Genomic DNA, 22,874 nt, shown 5'->3' with positions numbered 1-22,874 from the left:
GCTAAGACACTAAATCAGGAAGTACTCATTTGAAGACCCAGGGACTTTTTTATCGTCTTGTTTGAGGACATTGGGACTTTACTGTCGCTGATAATGTTTAGTTTTTCATACTTATCAGGTCCTACTGATCCCAAATAGGAGAAATTAAAAATGCATACCAAACAAAAGTTGCTGAAAAGTAGAACGTAATAGTAGAAGTAAAAAATAAAGACTGAATTAAATAAAGAATGCCGGAAAGTATAAAAAATGCATAGCACAGAAGGTGAAATATGAAATGCTAGCTGAGGGTGAATATCTAAATAATTGGAAAATGGAAATAGGGTGTAAATAACAAAAGAAAATGTAAATGCAGTTGTGCCAGGTTAACATAATCAGTAATGAGTAATAGGTGAGCAGGTGAGTATTCAGTCTGTTCAGTCTATTCCAACCTGCAGTCGCTGGGAGGACTTGAATAGCCTTATGGCCTCGGGGACAAAAGACTATACGGATTCATTTAACTGTTAATAAAACTTCAGTTGATAATAATCTCTGTGATCCTTGAAGGTGTTACTGTGAGGGTGCATTTACAGTAATTTTCACCACCCTATTTACAGGAAATGATACTGGTGTGAGTGTTTACATGTGTGTTGTCCAGCAGCTTCAGGCAGGGTGTTGTGGGACACTCTACTCGTCTTCTGTCCTTTCAGTCTCACCCTGCCCTGACATTCCTGTGCAGACGGTGGGTGTCCAGTTGCCGCAGGTTATTTCTGAGTTGATCCCCTCCCTTCATACTCTCCAACTGCTCCACACACTCAGCCCCACAGTGGAGAGGAGCAGCCGCCTTCAGTCAGACTCCAAAAATAGCCCAGGGTGTGGGGGGTGGGGGGCTGACTGTGGACCCCAGCAGGGTCCAGAGGAGTCATGTGCTCAACCTTGTCCTCCCATAACACAGACAGAGGGACAGGAGAGGAGATCTAGCAACAACATTAACCAGCTGGAGCACATCAGTGGATGTACTTGAGTGCAAGAGGAGTGACTGTCTCTGCCTCTGATTGTCACATGTGCTCACTGTAGTTGGAGGGGAAAGTCAGACTAAGTGTTGGCAACCAGTAGCCGAGCGGCTGGTCAATCCTGGACCATGAAGCTTAGTGTGGCGTTGTTCTTTGCAGGGCTCTTCGGGGCGTTGGCAGCTGTGTTCATCCTCCTGTCGTTTGGAACTGATTACTGGCTGCTGGCCTCAGAGAGCTGCCCCGTGAACGGATCTGTTGACTTGGGCGGTGTGACTGTAGAGGTGGGTGTTGGAGATCAAAGAGGAAGATCAGTTATCATTTGTTAGGTCCTTGTCATGTCTTGAATATGCATTTTTAGGCTGAAAAATGTTCATATTTGTGACCACGAGAACTAAAATTAGCTCAGCTGTTTTAAGGTCGCAGACAGTAACTCAATTACTTTGCATTTAAGCTCTAAATGGTGTGTTGTAAAGCTGCACTCCACCCTCATACTTAAATACTTACAAGGTCTAATAATGGATCTATCAGAGCCACTTCTTCTATTTCAGAAATCAGTTGCTCCAATCATTCTTTCAGTAAATAAGCAGGGTGGAGAGGCATCCCTGCAGGACTTCTGCATGTAATGAGACACTGTTTAATGTAGTGTGTGTGCAGCTATGCTGTGATTGAGACATGGCCTGTGCCCCTGTGATAGGGATACAAATACCAGTAGTCTCAGTGGGATGGTCCTGTATTAGATATCACTGACTAGAACATACCTAGCTTTTCATAGTGGGCACTGATACTGGGATCAAAATGTGATATCACCACAATAAAACAAAAATGGTTGCACGTAGTAAACACAGTAATACAATTTAATTTAGTCAATCATAATTCTGGACTAGTAGAAGGAAGGTTAAGGTGTGAAAATGTCCAATCTGAATTTAGTTAATACTTTGTGGACAGTTTAGTTGGATTGTTAGCATCCCACGCTCTGAATTTTTGGCTTGAATCCACTGCTCTGATGAAGGTCTTACTGACCGAAAGCTAAGCAATAAATGTGAATTTTAGTGCAAATTTAAGTGTGTGGAAATCCCCCTTTTTTCATTGTGGACTTTTTAGTTGTTTTTCCATCACTTTACCCAAGACTTGGCCGGGTTGAGCAGTAGTCCTCCCTCAGTGGCCTGAATCCACTTAAAATAAGCCAACTTCTTCCTCTTTGCTTTCCCTCTCTCATCACAGGTTTAATATCAGTCAACCAAAGTGATTTCACATACTCAAATTATTCATATCATTCTATTTTTGAGGCCAACAAGGCTTAAAAAATCAGTATTTGACAAGAAAAACAGAATTACTGTAGAGATGTTGGAAAAAAAACATAAATTAGTGTAAAATAAGCATATATGCAATTCTCTCCAATCCCATTAATGGTCTTATGAGTCTTCTGATTTATCTTGCATCCCTTTTTTGGGGTTCCTGACCCCCAGGTTAGGAGCTAATGGCCTTGTTCAACATTAAAATACACACCCTGACCAGATTAACCTCGATTTTATGAAACTTAATGGTCCAACTTTATCACAGCCTGCACCCTCTGCTTTCATTCCACTGAGAGGCAATTTGCTCTCGTGCAAAAATAGTGACCTCCAGTAATGAGCGCTTCCTGAATGGGAACACCCTCGGTTTACACGCTCGCTCGGCACCCAACCTGCCTGAGGTTAGAGGTGCTGGCTCAGCTCAACCCTTGACCTGACGATACAGCTGCTCTGTGGCAGCACGCTGCACACCTGCCTCACATGATCTTGTGACAGCTCTCAGGCTTTAATTACAAGTCATAATTATGCTTACACAAACCCTATTAAATGCATATTGTATATATATATATATATATATATATATTTAATAATAATCTAATAATCTTCTTTTATTTCTCCTTTCAGCGTGGAGATGTGGTGGTGCAGCAGGACACAAGGGATATCACTCTTTACCATGAGGGCTTTTTCTGGAGGTGTTCATTTGGAGGCAGCATGGGTGATGAAGACCTGATGTGGAAGCTCTGGTTCAGTAAGTGACACATGATGTTGCTCCAGTCGTTAACCCTTGTATTTTGTCGCCTTTGGCTAAACTTTGTCATTGTTTCCACTGTTTTATGTCTGAAAATGACAAGGTTAATTGCACATGTGATTAAGGAAGTTATATGTTAATTAATATGGGCTATGCATGAACAAATAGGCCTATATATTCCTTTTTTTTTTTTTTTTTTTCCAAAAAGTGATTCAAAGACAAAGAAATGTACAGTATTTCACAGATATTATTGATGTTAGGATTCAAATAGACCCAACTGATTTCTAATTCTCTGTCAGAAATCCTATTATCAATACAAAACTCAAGTAAAAGGGAATCCAGCAGACTAATTTGGGATTTGAGATGAGTATTACTGCATTAAAAGTTCCAACACCAATCACAGATTCCCTTAAGTGGTCTATTTTCTGTCTCCCGAAACCGATAATATTAGAGTGCAGGAAACCACGCCTCCGTGTAACTGCACATGGAGTCACATGACATCACTACGACTCTGCTGCAGAATTAATATCAGTTTTCGATTTGTTGCTATTCTCTCCGCAAAATTTTTATGACCCATTAAGAGATTTTACAAAACCTAAGACCCATTAATAAACCATGTGTGCAGCCTACCACGCCTGGAACTATGAACTCATACCTGTACAGGTGTTTTGCCCTATATGTGGTTAAATACACTATGATGTTGATGGTTTTTATTTGTTTGTTGTGATCTGTTTTGGATGCTGTTTCTTTCCAGTATTCCTTATCTCTCTGTATATCTTTGTTCCTTGGGGATGATGGATTATGTTAATGGAAAAAAAATATCTATGAAAGTATTAAAAAACAAACCAGCAAACTTGTATGACACCAGAATGGTGGAAACCCTCTCATGTGACTGCTCAGAGGCCATGTGATGTTATTCTGGTCGTTTGTCAAGTGATTGTGTGTTGTGTATTCTCTGATGGGGACTTTGAATGGTGAGTCATTGTCAGAGACAGCCTGCGGTGCTGATAAGACCTTGTGAGGGTCTGTGGAATTTCACATGGTGGAAGAGAAAAGAGAAGAGAGTCGGAAAGAGAAAAGAGAAGAATAATCACGGCTTTCTGACAAATTATTTAGACTATAGGCCAAACCATGAAAGACAGTGTCACAAAGTGTGAAGGGATTGTGGTCAGAGTCTGAAACTGGGGAGCTCTGCTGTCAGTCCCTCTTGTATTCGCCAATATTCCCCTTCTCCTCCTTTTCCTCTGAGGAACTCAAACTACCTATACATGGAAATAAACCAAATTTGGCACGTAGGTCCAGTCCCATGTTAAACTTCCTCAGCAGGATTGGGGAGCCAATAGTCCTGATGGTGGCGCTACAGTGACTGTTTAAAGTTTAAAAGTTTGAAAACTTTTGTAAATTATAACCTAGTGCAAATTAAGAAGTCCATCACTCTGTTTTTTTTTTTAAATCAAAAACTGTAAGAGTAATTACACCTATACCTTGCCACATTTTTGCTTTTCATTTTTTCACATTACACAGATTTTCAATTGATCAAAAATTGAACCCACGGTTCATCAAACTGTGTCACTGTAAACAGCTATTGCAAATTCTCGCCAAATAAAGCTCCAATATTCAAAAAAAAATTGACAATATGTTACTGTCAGGACAAATAAAGTGTGTACGATTTCAGAATTGCATGTCAAAAACTGAATTTTGGAAAACATTTTGAATTCTGCCATCTTGTAGCCTATGCCAGTGGTTCCCAACTGGTCCAGCCACGGGGTACAGATTTCTCCTTCGTCATTAGTTCAAGGTCCACATAGTTTAATTCAGTCAGCATCATACTTGCATTAGGCCATGTCGTCAAGCTAGTTTGCTGTCATTAGTCACTCACTCTACAGCAGGAAACAGCGCTTCAAAATAAAAGCTCTGCACTGGAAATTCACTGTACTTAAAAATAAAGTGTTTTTACAAAGTTGATACATTAGCAACTTGCAGTCCACTCGGAATGGACCCGTGACCCACTTTTGGACCGCGGTCCACCAGTTGGGAACCACTGGTCTATAACACTCAATGCAAAAAGGAGCATATTTTAAGCATCAGTTTTTCACTTATGGATCAATCAATCGTTGTAAAAAGACATGTTAGATGTTTTCTATGTTGTGTAGATGAAGTGTGCAAATGCTGTTATGCTGCATCCTGGTGGTCGCCTGTATCATAGTGAGAAATCACCTCTGGAGACAATGCTGGTGAGGTAGCTCAACTTGATAACAACTGGCCATTGATGTCTCTAGGTTGTGTTTTCAAGTCCCCAGTGGTGCACACTGAACATGCTGTTGCCTCCTCAGACATTGTGCTGTGTGGTTAGAGACACATGATTTCAAAGATATTTCATGGTTTAATGATATTTTTGGCTTGGAAAGTTCTACTGGTGGATCCTCATTCTTTTCCTCTTCTCTTCATTCATCTCCCTCCCTTTCTGAACACCTCTTCATACGTATGTTTAGATGTTTAGCTTACCTGTTAGGCTTTATACACACTTGGGGTTTTCCAGCACAGATTCCTCAGCTAGTTCTTCTTCTTGCTCCTCAAAGTGTAAAGCCCTGACCCACTGCGGTGCAGCAGCTATATAATAGTTGATGTCCTCTAATTGCAAACTATGTTTGTTTACATGTAAGATTAAGCTGAATTCATTTTCTGTGTTGATTTATTCTGTCTCTCTCCAGCAAATCAGCCTCACTCAAAAGTGTGCATGCACGCCTACCTCTTCCCGTTCCCTGTGTCCCATCAGACCCACAATGCCACAGAGTACGACACAGCCATAAGTAAGTGTCCTCTTTGTACACATTGAGTTCTTCAGTGATCTTACGGCTGCATGCACAGTTGGCTAACATTTCTGTTGTTCAGTCTACAGAGGCTTCTGGAGCATCTTTATGCTCATCGGTGTGGCGGCTGTGGTCCTCGGTGGGTTCTTCATCATCTGTGCTGCTCCGTTCGCCAGCCACCACTTATATAAAGCAGGCGGCGGCCTCTTCCTGGCATCTGGTGAGGTTTTTAAATGGTTAAAAATATACTTCATAGGATTTCCCTAAAAAACATTGTATAGACTCATACCAGTGGTGTGTCCAGACTTTTTGTGCTGGGGTGGCCCAAGTGGGGCATGAAGTACAAGTGTTGCTGCAGGCACTCGTGTCTGCATAGCTTTAATTTACCATTTTTCTCCCCACTACCCATACTTAACTTTAATTACCAACATTCCAGTTTGTAGTTTAGTTTTAATAATAAATAGTTATCAATCACAACACAACAGAGTGACACCACACAAATGTAATATAAAGCACTTTCAGGAGCCACAGCAAGTAACAAGAGCAGTGTAGCCCAGATTCCCAGAGACTTCTTGTCAAGCTGACCACTCAACATTCCGTTAATAAAGCTGTGCTCCGCAGCTCCGCTCCAAATCAAAACAGATCTTCTTCCTCCTCTGTGGCTTTTTGGTAGACTGGACACTACACTGTCACATTACCGCCTCTCAGTTTTAAGACTGAATTGCACTTATGAATGAAAATTCAGTTTACTCATCAAACAGTTCAAACTGACAACCCTGCATTGTAAACCTTTAAATCCAGTGGTACAGTGTTGAGATACTTGTAGTCTACGTGAGTTATTCCCCATGCTTTTTATTCCATTCCATTTATTTGACAGCTCTAGTTACTGGTGACCTTAAAAATCAGTGTTTTACATCAAAAATTGAAAATATATGTTCAAAACACAACCTAGTGCATTCTTACAAATTAAGCCGGTGGTTCCCAGGCTTTTTGGCTTGTGACTTCCCTTTGAAAATCAGAGTGAAGTCGAGTCTCCTCGCCAATTTTCAGAGGTCATTGAGTTGTCCGCAGTTCCTCCAAAGATTCCCCTCCAAACTTATCAGATGATTTCATTAAATAGCTGTATGAGGATCAAAGATGTCAAATTATCCAATAATTCAATCCAGTATTTCATTAAAAAAAAGCAGTTCTGTTTGGCTTCATCTTCAACTTCATCTCACAACTCCTCAGAGTTATCTTGTGACCCCTTGGAGGGCGTGAGACCCCAAGGTTGGGAACCTAGTGGACTAAAGTCCTTAACTGTATATAAAGTAGCTAAAATGGCCACATGAGCATTAGCCAGTGTTGTAGCACTCAAGATCAGTCTGATCTCAAGACTATTTTTTGAAGGTCTCAGTCTCATCTTGGACTTGACCACATTTACTCTGTCTTGTCTCAGACATAGAGGACTGTGGATTTTATTTCAAGACCCATCAAGACCACACCTGTGGGGATATCACTAAACTGTCGGTACAGTCTGTTGTTTGCGTGTTCAACATTTTTTCATGGGTGTGTCATGCAGCGCGGGAGTCAGAATGGTCTGCTCCTGGTGTTGGCGTTAACTTGGTTTAGGTGGTCTTGACTACAACACTATTAACAACCTAATAATGTCATACATCACTCAGAGGGGTCGTTTTTCTGCAGAACAAGCACTTTCACTTTTGATACTCTCATTTTGTGTAGGCGATAAAACTTCTGTATTATACTTAGGTTGGATTTTTAGGACTTGTATTAGTAATGGCACACTTTTACATTGTAGTATTGGCACTCCACTAGTTATTCATCTCTTTGCCTCTGCTGCCTTTCTCCGCACCAGGTCTCTTCCTGCTGTGTGTGGTGGTGATGTACGTCCTGTGGGTGCAGGTGTTAGACGTGGTGGATGCCTACATAGACCACCAGAGCTCTATGTGTCCGGGCTTTCAGCTGTCCCTCACATATGGTCTGTCCTTCATGTTCGCCCCCATCGGCATCTTCTTCTGCTTCCTGTCCGGCCTTCTTTTCCTCCTCATTGGTCGAACCATCCGAATTCATTACCACTGACTTTAACTGGCAGCAGGTTAGAGGAGAAGAGGGGGCTTGAGATGGTTGGAGTGTTTTTCCTTTAATATATTCCCCAGTTTGTCTGCCATGTAAAGCAGGACTCTGTAGATACTACGTGGAAGCTCTGACTGTGATGTGAATGATCTGACGGTCTTGAACACTTTGTTCCAGGATAAAAACATTGCAACCTCTGTTGAGTTCAGAAATAGCATCATAGTCACTCCAGCCTGAGCTACTTTTAATTCAGCTATGTTACCTACAGTTCTGTGCAAGCCTGATCACATCCTGTATTAATATCTGTGGTGCATAACACTGTTGTTTGACTCTTGTGTGTTGATGGTCGTGAGGATTATGAATGTATGTTTGTATGTATAAAATTCAAAAGGATCTGCAATCAAATGTTGATCAGGAAAAATTCTGATAATTTAAGCATTTTTTTGTTTGCTCGAGGATACGCTGATGAGTTAAAAAGATAATGTTCACTGGTTAAACTATTGTTTCTGATATATTTTTGGCCTAATACAGTGTTTTAGAAAATAATCTAGAAAACATGTGTAGTGAAAAGCTTATGAAGTGGCATGATCATTTATATATTCTGTATATACAGCGATGGGAGTCAGTGTTATTGGAACAAACACCTGAACAGCAGCTTTTTCTGAAGTTAATTATAGGATAAGGCTGATGATATTCTACATTTTTTGTTAGTGTCTATAAGTTCTGTGGAAAAAAAAACCCAAAACCAATATTTCCAACTCTGTGGCACTCATCTCCAAACCCATTCATTTATACTTTGAAAAGAGATCACATATAGAAACAGTTCCTAAAGACAGTCAAATAAATTCCTTGCTGCAGCTGGGTACTGTAGTTTTTAGCACACATTACTCAAATAGGAGTAAATACTGCATTTGTTGGGACTATTTTAAGCTGAGGACTAATATAGGCTACATTTAGTGTTCTGCAAACCATGAATATGTTATATTCGCACATTTTTTGCGTATCATGTCAATGTTTTTAAAGTGATGCAATATAGAAGTTCACTTTGTCATTGTGAGGTAGAGAGGATGGTGGATGGTGACCATCTAGGTGAGACATCTGCCAAGCCGTAGACCACTGTTTGAGACCAACAATACCAGCTGTTTTTTGTCGACCCTTCACAGTATTTTCACTGATATATGTGGCACCAAACCTGGGTGTTTTTAGCGGCACATCTCAGTGTTCACCGGCAGTGTTTGAGCCACCAAACCTATTTTTCACAGACCTGTCCCTGCTTTTCCAGCAGTTTTTGTGCCACCAAAAGTGGGTGTCAAAGCCAAAATATGAACTTTTCCTAATCATAACCAAATAGTTCTTGTGCCTTAACCTAGCCACACCTCTGCCATCACTTGTCATATTATTTTCTGTATGTTAATTGTTGTGTTCTCTATAACATTGTGAGACTTTAACTTTTGGTGGAGGTGGAGGCTCGGTTTTCCGCCTCTCCCAGCACTGTATACTATATTTATTTATTTTTTTGCAATTTGTGTATTCTAAATTGTGGGGGAAAAAAGGATTATACTATAACTAAACTCCTTCACCACCGCATTGGTAGGAAATGTAAAGTTTGTACAAATGTAACAAATCTGTGGTTTGCAGAGATATACAGTGCCAACATTTATAGTGGTGATTGGGTTGATATGTGTATCAACTCAGAGAAACAGGCTGCTTTATATCACACTTTGGCTACACAGACATTTGTTGGTAGGTTCAGTTCACTGTTGGTGTTTGTCTCTTTTACAAAAAATGAGAATATAATCAACATTATCCTGTAATATAATTGGAAATAAAATGCTTATGTTTTTGCTTTCTCTGCAACATTATATTATTATTTCTGTACATAACCTGAAACTGTGCTGTTTTTTTTTTCCTGTTCTCGGTTCAGCACAATTAATTCTGTTTATAAATGGAGCTTGAAGCATGAATGACTTTTTATGTTGAGTTTATGTACAGTAATTGTTTAATGTTCATGTTGAGTTCTGTCATCTTCTATGATGTTATAAGATTCTGACATAACATCATATCTGTCTAAATAAATGGGTTATGAGGTGAATGTCTAAATTTTAATCATTTTGTCACTGTAACAAACAAACCTTGTCACATATCAACATTTGGTCACGGACTGCCACGTCCACATATGATGTGCAAGGTACCCTGGGTGCATTGGTTGTTGACGTTCTGGGACACTGTGTCAAGATCAGCCTGTTACATGCATTGTCTTCTTTCAAGATACACTTCCGTTTGCATAGGAAATAAACGCACTACGTTGGTACAACACCACGAATTGACATTTTTTCCCCTCCAACAACTAACATTTGGTTAGGTTTAGCAAAAAGAACAGGGTTTGGCTTTAGAGTCTTACAGGACACGAACACTGCTCTCTCGGGTGAAAACTGGTGTTTGCTGGACCCATCCACCACCTACCTGGACTTTCACCAACTTAACTTTTGTCCTTGTCCCACAGCGCCCCCCCCCCCCCCCAAACTATAACGGCAACCAGCTGTGTATCATGCCAGTGTTAAAGGATGAATTTTTTTGTTGGTGTCTGACGCTGCAAGTCACTTTCGACAACTTCGGAGTGAGACAGGGCTCTCCAGCTCAGCCAAGGAGGATGTCACAAGCACGAGTCTCTCGTCAATGAGTAGATGCACCCTTCCTTCTGTGTGGCGATCCGATTGGCGGGTTTAGTTCGATACAAAGAAAATAGTTCACTACTGCTCTGTGGATTATCTTGAGTAACCTCTCAGTAAGTCATATCTGGAAAGAGACATTGCTGTTGAGTTTTTTAAATGTCCTTTTTGGCCCTTTGAGAACCACAAGCTGAGTGCCATCTAGTTCCACTATACTGGAGAGAAGGCAGACATCTCTACGGCCGATATCTCCAACACTCCAACACCAGCTCTACAGGCAAGAGGAAAACATGTATCTTTGATTTTGTTGTGAGCTGTCCCTTTAAGGTCAAACCAGTTCATATTGATAGCTGTATTTTGTTGTCCATTGTGTAATGATTGAAAGAATATATCAATTTAAGCTCAAGATGTGTTGTTTGATGCAAATATTTGTTTCTGTTGCATGTTTTGACTGTTTTATGACAAAGAAAATGTTGGCCAACAACTTTTATTTTAGGATTTAGGTTATGTTTGTGGAAAAAGTGTTTGAGAGAAATGAGAGAAAACTATAATTTGCAATGGGCTGAGCTCTCATGACCACAACAATGTCAAATAATGTGACAAAAAATAACAATTGTAATTCAGACCCTGTGTTCTAGAGACATATACGTTATCGGACTAACAATGACCAATCAGGAGAACAATTCTTACAAGTAATTTTTCTGTGAGATGTGATATTGTAACAGAAGTCTGAAGAAATACAAGTCATTCAACCAAACCACCACAAGATGGCACTGCTGTCTCACTTGATTTACACATCAACCTACACCCTAAAAGGCAGAAACCCTATTTTGCTTATCTCAAGTCTATGTGGAGTGTATGTGGTGTTATGCATTTAATCACAACTTCAGAGGTAGGATCTGTAGATGAAAGAATTCACACCTTGGCTGACAGACGGATGGTAATTTCACTCATGAATGGAGCATTTGATCAGGATCTGAATGGACTCCTGTGTCGAATTCTCATGTGTCTGTATCAACCCTGTGCCTTTCTAGCTTTATAATATGCTTATCATACATAGGGAAATGCATCTGTGGTTTGCCTCAGAATGCAGGAGGGAGTGACACAATGTAAGGCATTGATTACTTTGTGAGATTGGCTTTGCCTTCGCAGACGACACTTAGGATGGAGATTCACACTTCCGAATTCCTGAAATTTCAAATTGCTGTCCACACTCTGAGAAAGAAGCCACACCAAACTTCAGCTCAGCCGTACGAAGAAGCTACACCGAGGTAAATCACTGCAGGTCACGAGAAAAGGCCACAGAGGTTGGCAAATGCTAATAAATTGTAAGATAAGATCACAGGATTTGTCTTGTGTCAGGTTGGAGTGGTCCTTTCATCCAGGCCCCACGAGGAAAGAGATTTCTTATCTGGTGGACTTCCTGGTTTAAATGAAATCCTAATAAGATAAAAAAAAATGTCGAATCATTTCTCAATCCATATCCAAGTGAGTGTGTGAGAGAGGGAGACAGAGAGAGAAAAGGAGAGGGAGGTTTAATGCAGGTGTGGTGCAGGCTACCTCCAGAAGCAGCCCAGCCTTGCAGTCAGTAATGTCATCAGACTCCCAGCTGAATTCAGCACTGTTCTGCATGATTGCCCATGATAATTGTGTGTTGATAGGGAGCGCCGGAGATGGAGTATAATTTCCACCGAGAGATTCCTAAACAAATACCTGTGCTCAGCAGAGGGATGGAGTGCAGCAGGAGGTGAGGAGGAGAATAGCGGATGAGGGGAGATAGAGGATGAGAGGGTAACACTTCCAGAGGAGGAGGAGGAGGAGGAGGAGGGGACAGGAAGCAGTGGTCTCACTGCAGGTTCTTATAGTCTGCTCATAATGCAAGCAAAGCAAGGCCATGCAGGATACTGCACTTAAAACAACAAAAACAAAAAACATTTTTTGCACCTTCATTGTACACCTGTCAGTGCCGTATTGTTAGTGATGTGTGAAGACCATCTTGGAACAAACAATAACATAACAGGACAGAACACAGCACAACAGAAATGAACAGAACTTAACAGACCGGAACAGAATAGATCAGGACCAAACAGAATACTACAGAATAGAATAGACACAATCAATAATAATAATACTCATGCTGAGTATCTGCCATTTTATTCCAGACTCCTCATGTCTATTGCCCCAAAACCCTGAAAATAACATAAAATGAAGGAAAACAACAAACAAAGAAAAAACAAAAATCGTAGTCTTGTTTCAAATAGCTTTCAATGTATGTCTGCTCTGTTTAGTATTTTGTTTAGCATGGTTTTCCCTATATTAAAACGTAAAATAAATAAATAAAAAATTAATAAAAACGAATTAAATTAGATTAAAATAAAACAAAAAGAAAAATAATTATCATTAAAATAAAATAAAAACATTTAGCCAACTCCTTTTAAATTCTGGTTCCGGCCTCGCGCCCCGCCCACCTACGCTGCTCGCGCTGCTCCAGCTAGCTTGACTTTATGCTAGCTAATGTTAGCTTTAGATGTAACACCTGAGGGAACATTGTAAGCTTTTTGCATTCAGTCATACATGTTTGAGCCTCAGTCAGACCCGGACGAGGATGAGGACTCTCTTGTGCTCCAAAATCAGAATGGTAAGTGTAGCTAGCATCTTTTATTTGTCTTTGTTGTTTGTTAGCTTGTATGCTAAGTGGCAGGTGAAACATAAATCAATAATAATGCAACGGTGGGGTTTTTGGTAGTTAGTGGAAGGAAGCTCCAGAGTCCAAATTACATTCAAAAACTGCACACGCTACCATGTTTGCCATCAAAACTTGCTAACTCACCATGCTAATGCTAGCTCTACGAGTCTGTTTTGTGCTGGAGGTTTCAAGTGTTCCTTGGTGTTGGAGTGTGTTCCCCCATCTGTACCTGATTCCCCCATTAGACAGCGATTGGCTTTCTTATTAGCGATGTACCTGAGATAGCTTGCTGGGGTATGTTTGAATCTCACCTCTGCACAGATTAAAGTCTGCAGAAACACATTTTTGTGTGGAGGGGTTTTAAAAGCCAGAGACACCTTTGGGTGTAACAATAAAAACCTAATAATAACCTTTATTTGAAACTAAAAGTTAAATAGTGCTTTTTATAATACCCCAAATGAATAAATAAATAAATACATAAAAAAACAAAAATGAGTGTAATTTGATGCCACAAAGAATTTAAAGATTCCCTCCAGGCATGTATTAAGACACTGGTTTAAACATTTTTTGTGTATATATAGTATAAAGGTGTGCCATATCATCTTGATCACGATAATACTATAATTTTTAATATCGTGAAAAGTTCATATTGTGATACTCGCGATATTCTGACTTGTTGACACTGACGTCATACCATTATCCATGGCAACAACGAGCATGGCCAAATTATTACTGACTCCGCGGTGGTTCCAAAAAGAGGAGCAGCTTCAGTAGTGTGGAATAAACTGTGGCGTCCTGAATGTTTTATGAACGCCCCGCACTTCTCAGACTCTTTTAGTGAGTCATTGCTCAGAGGGAACTCATTCAGCGGCTCCTGTGGCAGCAGCACAGTGTTTCTCCCTCTCCTCTCTCGCAGTGCGCACATGGGAGTCAGTGTCATTTTGTCGTAAACCTTTGGTAATGTGAACATACGTGATGCTTGTGGCTCGACAAAAAACTACATATATGTGAATGTGTGATAGGTGTGGTATCGTAACAGCCTGTCACAGGTTACAGCGTGATGATTAGAGGAGAAATGGAAGAGCACGAAGGTCCAGGTAAAAAAACCCCAACTCAATCATTTAGGATTTTTTTTTAAAAGAAAAGAAATCACCTGTTGATTTATATATACAGATCCCAGGGGACATTTTTTGTATTTTGGAGCTGTTTAAATGTGTAATTTGAGGTAGATTTTATTTTGTTGAACTATTAATATTGTAAACAGAATCCGAATCTCACTCTGAGTTACTGTTGTTGTTCACAAACTAAAGAAATGGGAGATTATTTTTGTTTTAACTGAATATTTGAAGGCAAGCTGTTAGGGTACATCTACTCCTTCCCCCTTATACAGAAATCCACATTCTATGAATATGCAAATATTGTTCATTTCTCAGTATATGTGAGCTTGAAGGTTTTAAGTTTCCACATCGCTCAAGTTGCATATTGAATCATAATTGGCTTCCGTACTAGTTGTAATGTCCCAAAATCCTGCTCACACATACATGTGATGTGAAATGTGAGCAATGAGAAACAGATGACTATGAAAACAGCCTTCTGGTGTCAAACTGCACATACATCATTCTGCACAGTGAAGGTCAAACGTCCAACAATGAGCAAAGCACCTTTTTGAGTGAGGGTCTTTATAAGTGACAGGGTGCAAAAAAGATCACCCAGTGCGGGAAAACAAGTTTATAAAAAGTAGTTTTTATAAAGATTTAAACAAAGTCACAGAATAGCGAGACGCCATTTGAACAGACCGGCTGTTACAGAGTTTGGGGCCCTTGAGAGTGAATGCACCTTCAGTTTTGAGTCTAGACGGGGGGGACTGGTAGCAGAGTTTCGTTGCAGGATACGAGGTTGACATAGGTTATTGCATTTGCACAAAAGCTGAGGGTTGGAGGCTGTTCACAAATAGTATGTTGGTCACAGGGAAACGGATATCAGTGTGGGTACATGAGAACCTCAGAAAGAGGAGAAACCACAGGGAATACCACTAGCTGGTCCAGGAGCTTTGCCTGGATGATGATTGGTTCAACGTTTATTTTAGGATGAGTCTGGAGCAATTTGACAATCTGTCGTAAATAGGCCCAAATACGGCTGGTAAAACGTTAAAAAGTAGTTGAGGTGACACTTTATACAAATGTCTTGCAGCTTGCCCGGGTGACGTTAGCTTCACACAAACCATGTACAGTTCTACTTGTTGTGGCCACCACATAGGGCCCGCCTCTCAATTAATCTGATTGGACAATGGGAAGAAAACGGCAATGATGTCGGGCCCCATTTCCGCTCTTAGTTGAAGTTTTTCCAACTTGAGGCATAAAAGATAGTGAGGCTCTTGGAGCAGAAAAACACGAGCAAAATGCTTCACTCGCATTGAAAACCATTTTAAAAAGCTGCCCCAGGCTGATAAAATGCATTCTGGGGCCTAATATAAATGCTGCATAGTTTAATGATTAATACTCCATCGTATTTCAATTGTCATATTTTTTTAGTAAACTCTAAATATGCAGTGTAACCAGTAACGTGTCTCAGTCAGGTAAATGTAGTTGTACAATGCTTTCCTCTGAAGTAGAAGTACACAATATTTAAGGAGTATACCGTTGAGTTGCATATTTTTTAAGTGCTTTGGGGAGCCTCTGTAAGTTAAGTCAGGATACAGTGAGTTAGATAGCAACATAATTTAATATTTTTCATATCTAAACACCATAATCAGTCTATAGCTGATAGGGCCCAGGTGTTTTTTTTTTGCTCGGGACCCAAGAGAGCGTCGTGTCGAGAGTGAAGTTGTTGTGAAAGCATTTGGCCCATTCTGTGCCGGCATGTTTTGCACTAGTGCCTAAAGAAAGATATTTTATTTTTGTCTATTTACAAATCAAACGTTAAAAATATATGATAAAAGTAGCTTTGGCATCTATGTAAATACAGCATGTGTGTACTGTATATGCTGCTCGTGTGAAGAGATCAGATAAGAAAGTCCACAGAGATGCCGCAAGACATGTTGAAGTCCTTCACTCGTCTGGTCGAGAAAAGAAGATAAGTTCGACTCTCAGTCAACACTTGTATATTTAACCTTGAGGGAGGTTCAAGTTAATTGGAAAACACTCTTTGCCTGAGTGCTCTCACCTCATGGCACGTAGTGTAGTTATCATAGCTTATCTTCTGAATGTATCATAATCCCACATGACATGCAAGTCAGATTTCATCCAAATCTGATTACTTTCAACTCTCAGAAAAAGCAAAGTATTTGAATTGCATGAACAATATGGCAAGTCATATTACACGCTGCTTTCCTCTTTAGAGATAGTTTTACATAATTTCCCATTCGTTTTGAAATAATGAATAGACAATGGGCTGTATAATTGTGAGAATTTACAATTCAGAGGACTACGTCGTATAATCACCATGCATAATTCAGAGAGTTGAGCACATAGGTCACCAGTGGCAGTGCCACAAAAAGTAACTCGGGTCGTCAAACAAACAGTTGAAAATCAACACTTTTATTGGCGCTCGGCTTGAAACGTTGAACAAAATCTCTTTGATGAGGAAACACTTCTTCGAGATCATAGAGGGAATATAAGAAAGTACATGCAGAGCATCCAATTATCTACATACCTCGTATATTATCTTTTCAGTTCCAGTGGAGTCTGTAAGTTCAGAGGAACTCACTGATGTGTAAAGAGGCAGCGGTGGTATAAAAACGGGTATTACATTGTTGGCCAGTGAAAGCTACACCTGTACTGAGTGGATCCTTTCTGCCCCTCTAACATCCTCTGGCCTCACACCTCAGTTTGTGCATATAAATTACATTCCAAAGTGTGTATGGATAGCCCTTGTTCATACTCAAGGTCTCTTGTTTCAAAGGCATGCTAATGTCTTTCACAGTGAAACTCCTCTCAGCGGCCCTCTTTTAACTGCCAGAGCAACTGTGTAGGAGATGATTGGGACTCTTCAACCATCTTTCCTCTTGAATATTCATACATTTTTAATGGAACATATATATCTACGAATCCTAAACAAAGAAAGATGTCGCTCAAGACTGGGTTACCTATCAGAGATTATTTCGGTTTAGAGAGTTTTGTCTCTTTCACTCACATTATTAGTGTTAAATAAATCCGTAAAGTCTCCCAGTACATTACGTCCCATGCTGTTTGAAACATCCATACTGCATTAGCACCCACTAGTTACAAATTTCTCACTTTTAAATTCTTTCTTTGGGATTGCCGTGTGTCAGCGCCGACTACTTTCTGCTCCCTATTTGGGTATAGCTTCCCCTCGAGCAATTAATTAATGCCACAGTACAAACAGCCGATGGATTCGGTCATGAATATTCAAATCTACCTCTCGCATATAATTTCTTATGCAGTGTTGTAACACAGGGCGTTGGAGAAGCAGGCATCAGGGCTTCAAAGCCAGTTGGTGTTTCTGTACTGTATCTGTCCCCCGTCTGAACAGTGAGACAGTCCCCACGTATATTCGTCAAAATGGGACAAGATGTCACACTGAAATGTGACATTATCTACTCCTAAATGTAATTTTTTACTGTTAATATTTGTCTCTTATTTTGCTCTTTACTGATTTTAGATTTTTTTTCATTTTAGCACTACTTTTCTATTATTATTATCATCATCATCATCAGACACTCAGTTCCCACTTTATTAGGTACACCTGCACAGTCTTTTACAATCCAATACAGTCTGCTTTTTATGATACCTATAATAATCTTCTCTTTTTTCCTGCTGTCATAAAGGTGTAAATTATATGTTAACTTTGGTGTTAAATAGTAATGTACTGTGCTCTAAAATTAGAAACACCTCTCAATATGTATATATACTGTAGTCCAGTTCTTCACCACCTTTAACTATGAGCTCAATAGTAAACATGTAACTGAATTTACACATTTTAGACAATGTCAGCAAAAAAGGGCATTATAAATGTCATTAAAATAGCTGTACCTAATTAAGTGGGCACTGACATAAGGTAAAGCAAGGCAAGGCAGGTTTATATATATACACCACTGAGGTTATTCAGAATGCTTCACAGGTAAAAGACAAGAAAATAAAAAGATTTTAAGAATGCAAGAATAAAATGAGATAAATTAAAGCACAGGCAAAGGAAAAAAATAATTATAAAATAAATCTATGGTTCACAGTTCGTAAAGAGATCCCTTAACTAAAGAATTTAGGATTAAGACTATAAAAAGGTCATCTCTGGAGAAAAAAACATAAAAATAACAAAATATTAAAGAAAAATTAACAGTTTATTAAGTGTATTAAATAAGGCACCTACAATTGGAATATTTGCATCATAGTTACATTTGTAGAGCTTTTTGTCTTTTCTGAAATTGTTTTAATTTATTATTTATCTTAATTTGTCTTCCTTTTTCTCAAGAAAACGTATTAACTGTAACTTTTTCTAACTAAATACAAAAAAATTACAGTTTGACCAGAAACGTACACGTTTTTCGACAGTTAAGGGAACAAAATATATATATTTATTTTATCCTGGCTTGCAGGTTTACTTCACGCAGCTTTAAACCTTTGATTCTCCATCCAGTGCGTCTCAATGGTACAATAAAAGCATTGTTCCGTTCTGCTGAACCACAATCCCTCAGTCTTGTTTTAATGTTACACATGTTTATTAATGCCATTTTACAAGAGGGCACTGTCATCTCTGCTCGTCTTAAAGCATGTCAGTGTGCGCAAATGGATTCAACGATAAAAAAAAAAACAACAGGCCCAAGCACTGTTTACCATATTTAATAGAAAAACAATATACAATTCTAATGTAACCATTCAAATGATTTCTACTCTCTTTGTCTCACTCTTCATGTGTATTCATAAGTGTTGCTTCGTATGCAACCTCACTTCATTAGAGGAACATTTATGAAAATGATGTATTATGTATTGAAATTACAGCAAAGCAAATGCAGGCCTATTATTAACACTTGAACTACATCTGTACAGACATTAGAGTCACATCGGCTGGATATTAACGTAGGTGACATCTCGCTGAAGTTACAGCGGCTCGAGCAGACTTCTCGTGCTGAGATTTAGATGTAAATGCACACTGTGCAACACACTGACAAGGACAGGAAATCTTTCTGCTGGTTGAGGTTGTACACCGCGGTAATATGGCTCTGATTAGGAGAGGAGTAAAGTCAGGAACCAAGAGAAAAAGGATGATAAATTGTAAAATAAGAGGTTAATTTCACAGTGTTATAGCTGCAGAAGTTAAAGCACAATCACTCAAACACTTAAATGTAACTGTAAATTTGACAGTTGTCAGGCAGTCGTACAATAACACACTGTCAAATTAAGACACACAAAGCAACAATATAAGGCAAGAGAAAATAAACCACAGTACAGAAACAAAAAGTCTGTTCAGACACAGATTGAATGCTTTACCTACTGATTCCCTTTTGCAGCAGATTTGACGAAAAACAATTCTTTCCTTGCTTGAAGTTTCAACTTAAAGCCTCAACTTAGCAAGAGGAACGCTACGGTCCTTTTTCCTTCACCAGCAGGCTTCATGTGTGTCCTCATCCGGTGGCTGCTGCTGCTGCCGTGCTTTTATACGGGTTTAACTTGCAAAATTATACCTTTGACCCCAAGTAGGGCTGACATTCCTTGAAAGTCTTGTGCGTAGAGAGTGTGGTGTTTGGTTTTGCAATGGTAAGAGTAGACTTGGTATTAATTGAAGTATAATGATATCCGTAGCTTGGATGCTGGGGAAAGGAGAAAGCGGTGAATAATGTATCTCCATGCAGATAATAGTTGAATATGTTCATATATTCATTTATTAATTTATACGTTTGGATTGCAATTTAGATTGCACTTATACTTCCATTGCTTATCTCTCTTTTAATCAGTCATTAATCATGTGTTTGACTTTTCTCTGTTATGAGAATTTAAACTTTGGGAGCTCAACATAATTTTTACGCAACAAGGGAAATGCTTCACTCCACTTCTCTGTTAAATCTGTTTTCCCCCTCACTTTACTTTCTGTTCTCCTGTTTGTGTAAAACCTTGTGTACGTCTTAGCTGTATCTCCTTCCTTCATTTCACCCTCTCTCCTTCTCTTTCTTCTTCATGTCTGAAGATGAACTGAAAGGAAGAAAAGCCCCGATAAACACGCCGCAAAGTTCTGCAAAGTTTCACAAAGTAAAAAAGGAAATGCCAGCTGAGGAGACACTGCCGGGCTTCAGGCGGTGGAAGTCGCATGCCAGAGGGACCATACGAAGGCTGGTAAATGTTACCGATGATAAATAAACATTATTTAAAAGATCTGTCAGCTCCTGTTAGAACGTAGCCGTGGTTCATTTGTTTCGCTGCTCTGAGGGTATAAGGAATATTTAATCACTCCTCTGAATGATATGAATAATCACAGATACCATTTTCTGGGAGCCACAAGCACACACACACACACTTGTGCGCTGATGCTTAACATTTACATACTAACGATATGAATTTATGTGCATGTAAAAACAACATAGAGTTTAAATGTTACAAGCTCTCTCAAGAAAAATCAGTACAAAGCACAACAGTTATTGTTCTGATACAGTTAAAGACAATAGTGTTAATCAAGAGATAGATCTTTGCATCTCATTTGTAGAATATCAGCGTATTTTGGGTGCCTAAACAGCAGATATAACTGCTTTTCAATCATAAATAAGTGTTTTTATTTTACTTTTAATTGATTTTTATATTGCCAAGACCTCATAAACCTAGACAAGGCAAACTAATAGTTCAAGGCTGTGACATTATTTGTGTATCCTAAAGCAGATTTACCAGCTAACCCTGTTGACTTAGACGTAGCCTACAGTGTAAAGAAAATTGCAAATAAGTCTATTATAATAACTGTAATATATGAAACTTTAGGACTGACATGAACGATTATTTTGATATCGACAATCTGCTGATTATTTGTCAGATTAATTGATTAATTGTTAGTGGATTAAAGGAATACTTCACCCACAAATGATCACCTGTATATCCAAATACATCGCCAGAATAAAAGTTGGCATTGTATGTTTCTGCAAACCATGGACATGTTACATTTGTACGTTAGTGGAGAAGTTAAAACTTTATGTTTCAACAATGCTGTAGTTAGTTAGGTTTAGATACATAAGCCACTTGGCTATGGTTAGGAAAACAACATGTTTTGGCTTAAAATACCTGCTTTTGGAGGGCCAAATCCCAGCAGGAAATACAGCAATGTTTTGTAAAAAAAACATCAACTTTATGTGGCTTTATCTCCGATGAAAACACAGTGATGGATCAGTGAAAGACACCCATGTTTGGTTGATTAAACCCTTCTGGAAACGCAGTGTTGCCTTGCCAAAACAACTGGTTTTATGGTTTGTATGTCTAAACAGTCGTCTGAAGCTTGGCAGGTGTCTCACCTAGGTGACACACCATCCACCATCCCGTCCTTTTCCTGATGACAAAGTCAGCTCATACACTACTTCACTTTACAAATGCAGATATACTGTAACACATATGAATGTACAAATGTAGTGTTTATGTGGTTTACAGAAACGTACAGTGCAAACATTTTATGCTGGTGGCTGTGCTGGTTTATCAATACTCACGCGATGAGACAACTGTTTTTCTTGCATGCCTCCATAAAAAGAAAAACAAAGGAAATTCTTAAAGAACTGGATTAAAAGGGGGCCGCGTTTAACAACAGCAAAATTATATTAAAACATCCACTGATAAAACCTTAACAGCGTCACCCATGGACGAGTAGTGCACCTGGGCAAGTACGTGCGTTTGAACTCTGCTTGTGCTTTCTGTTGAGCAGAGTTCAAATGCGCACACTTGCCAAGGTATGCTGCTCATCCATGTGTGAGACTGAATGAATGAGACTTGGATTGTACAGCACAAGTTGTGTGAAAGTTTGTAAACAGATGATTTGATATAGTTTTGCCCCCCTTCAATTTATCAAGAATTTTCTCAATTTTTGAATTCTCCCTCCACTGTGGAGGCATGTGAGAAAAACAAGATTTTCTTCACAAATTCAATGTAACACTGTGTGAGTAATTGATATATAAACCATAATTTTATATATCCCATAGGCCCATCCCAACCAAGATGACGTCTTCAAATATCTCGTCAGACCAACAGTCCAAAACTCCCCAAAAATATTGAGTTTATAAAAATATATGACAAACAAAGGCAGAAAATCTTTTTTCTTTTTAATCAGTGTCACAGTAGTTGTCAGTTATTTTCTGTTGATCAACTCATCATTAAATTAACTAATCCTTTTAGGCAGTGAGCCATTTGTTGATATTTAACGGCATCTTCTGTCTAACTGCCATATAATTGTTTTATTTTCTGTGCCCTCAGTTCGCTTCAGTTTGCTTAGAAGATGATCCGCTTTTAATTATGGCCTTAGTATCAGGACATCATTTTGGTTATTTGCTAGCAAGGGATGGCCACCCCTCTTGTCCACCCTTTAAATTGCCTACTGGTTTCAACTGATATTGATAGGTAGAAATGTTTTAAAGATAAATGTACTATCATTATAGCACAATGAAAAAAGTTCTCAAGTTACGTTTTTTGGACAG

General features: G+C 39.2%; 2 protein-coding genes across 4 annotated transcripts in view; both read left to right on the top strand.

Annotated features, from left to right (window-relative positions):
• The first annotated feature begins 911 nt into the window (after nucleotides 1-911).
• On the top strand, nucleotides 912-10,004 carry tmem182a (transmembrane protein 182a). Its single transcript, XM_049594580.1, has 5 exons — nucleotides 912-1,270; nucleotides 2,906-3,029; nucleotides 5,741-5,839; nucleotides 5,922-6,059; nucleotides 7,695-10,004. Exons 1-5 carry the CDS (start codon nucleotides 1,118-1,120, stop codon nucleotides 7,916-7,918), a joined length of 738 nt encoding a protein of 245 aa, XP_049450537.1. The 5' UTR covers nucleotides 912-1,117; the 3' UTR covers nucleotides 7,919-10,004.
• Nucleotides 10,005-13,097: 3,093 nt separating this feature from the next.
• Nucleotides 13,098-22,874, top strand: part of gpr45 (G protein-coupled receptor 45) — a 67,637-nt gene continuing 57,860 nt past the window's right edge. For 2 of the 3 annotated variants that reach the window (XM_049594550.1, XM_049594549.1), the window contains exon 1: nucleotides 13,166-13,219. The gene's annotated coding sequence lies outside the window, so the exon portion shown is untranslated. Of the gene's footprint in view, nucleotides 13,220-20,404; nucleotides 20,551-22,874 lie in introns of all 3 variants that reach the window. The other variant, XM_049594548.1, reaches the window with a different exon arrangement.

The sequence above is a fragment of the Epinephelus fuscoguttatus genome, linkage group LG13, assembly GCF_011397635.1.
Source record: "Epinephelus fuscoguttatus linkage group LG13, E.fuscoguttatus.final_Chr_v1".
NCBI classification, from domain to species: domain Eukaryota; kingdom Metazoa; phylum Chordata; class Actinopteri; order Perciformes; family Serranidae; genus Epinephelus; species Epinephelus fuscoguttatus.
This window is presented reverse-complemented; position numbering and strand designations above follow the sequence as displayed.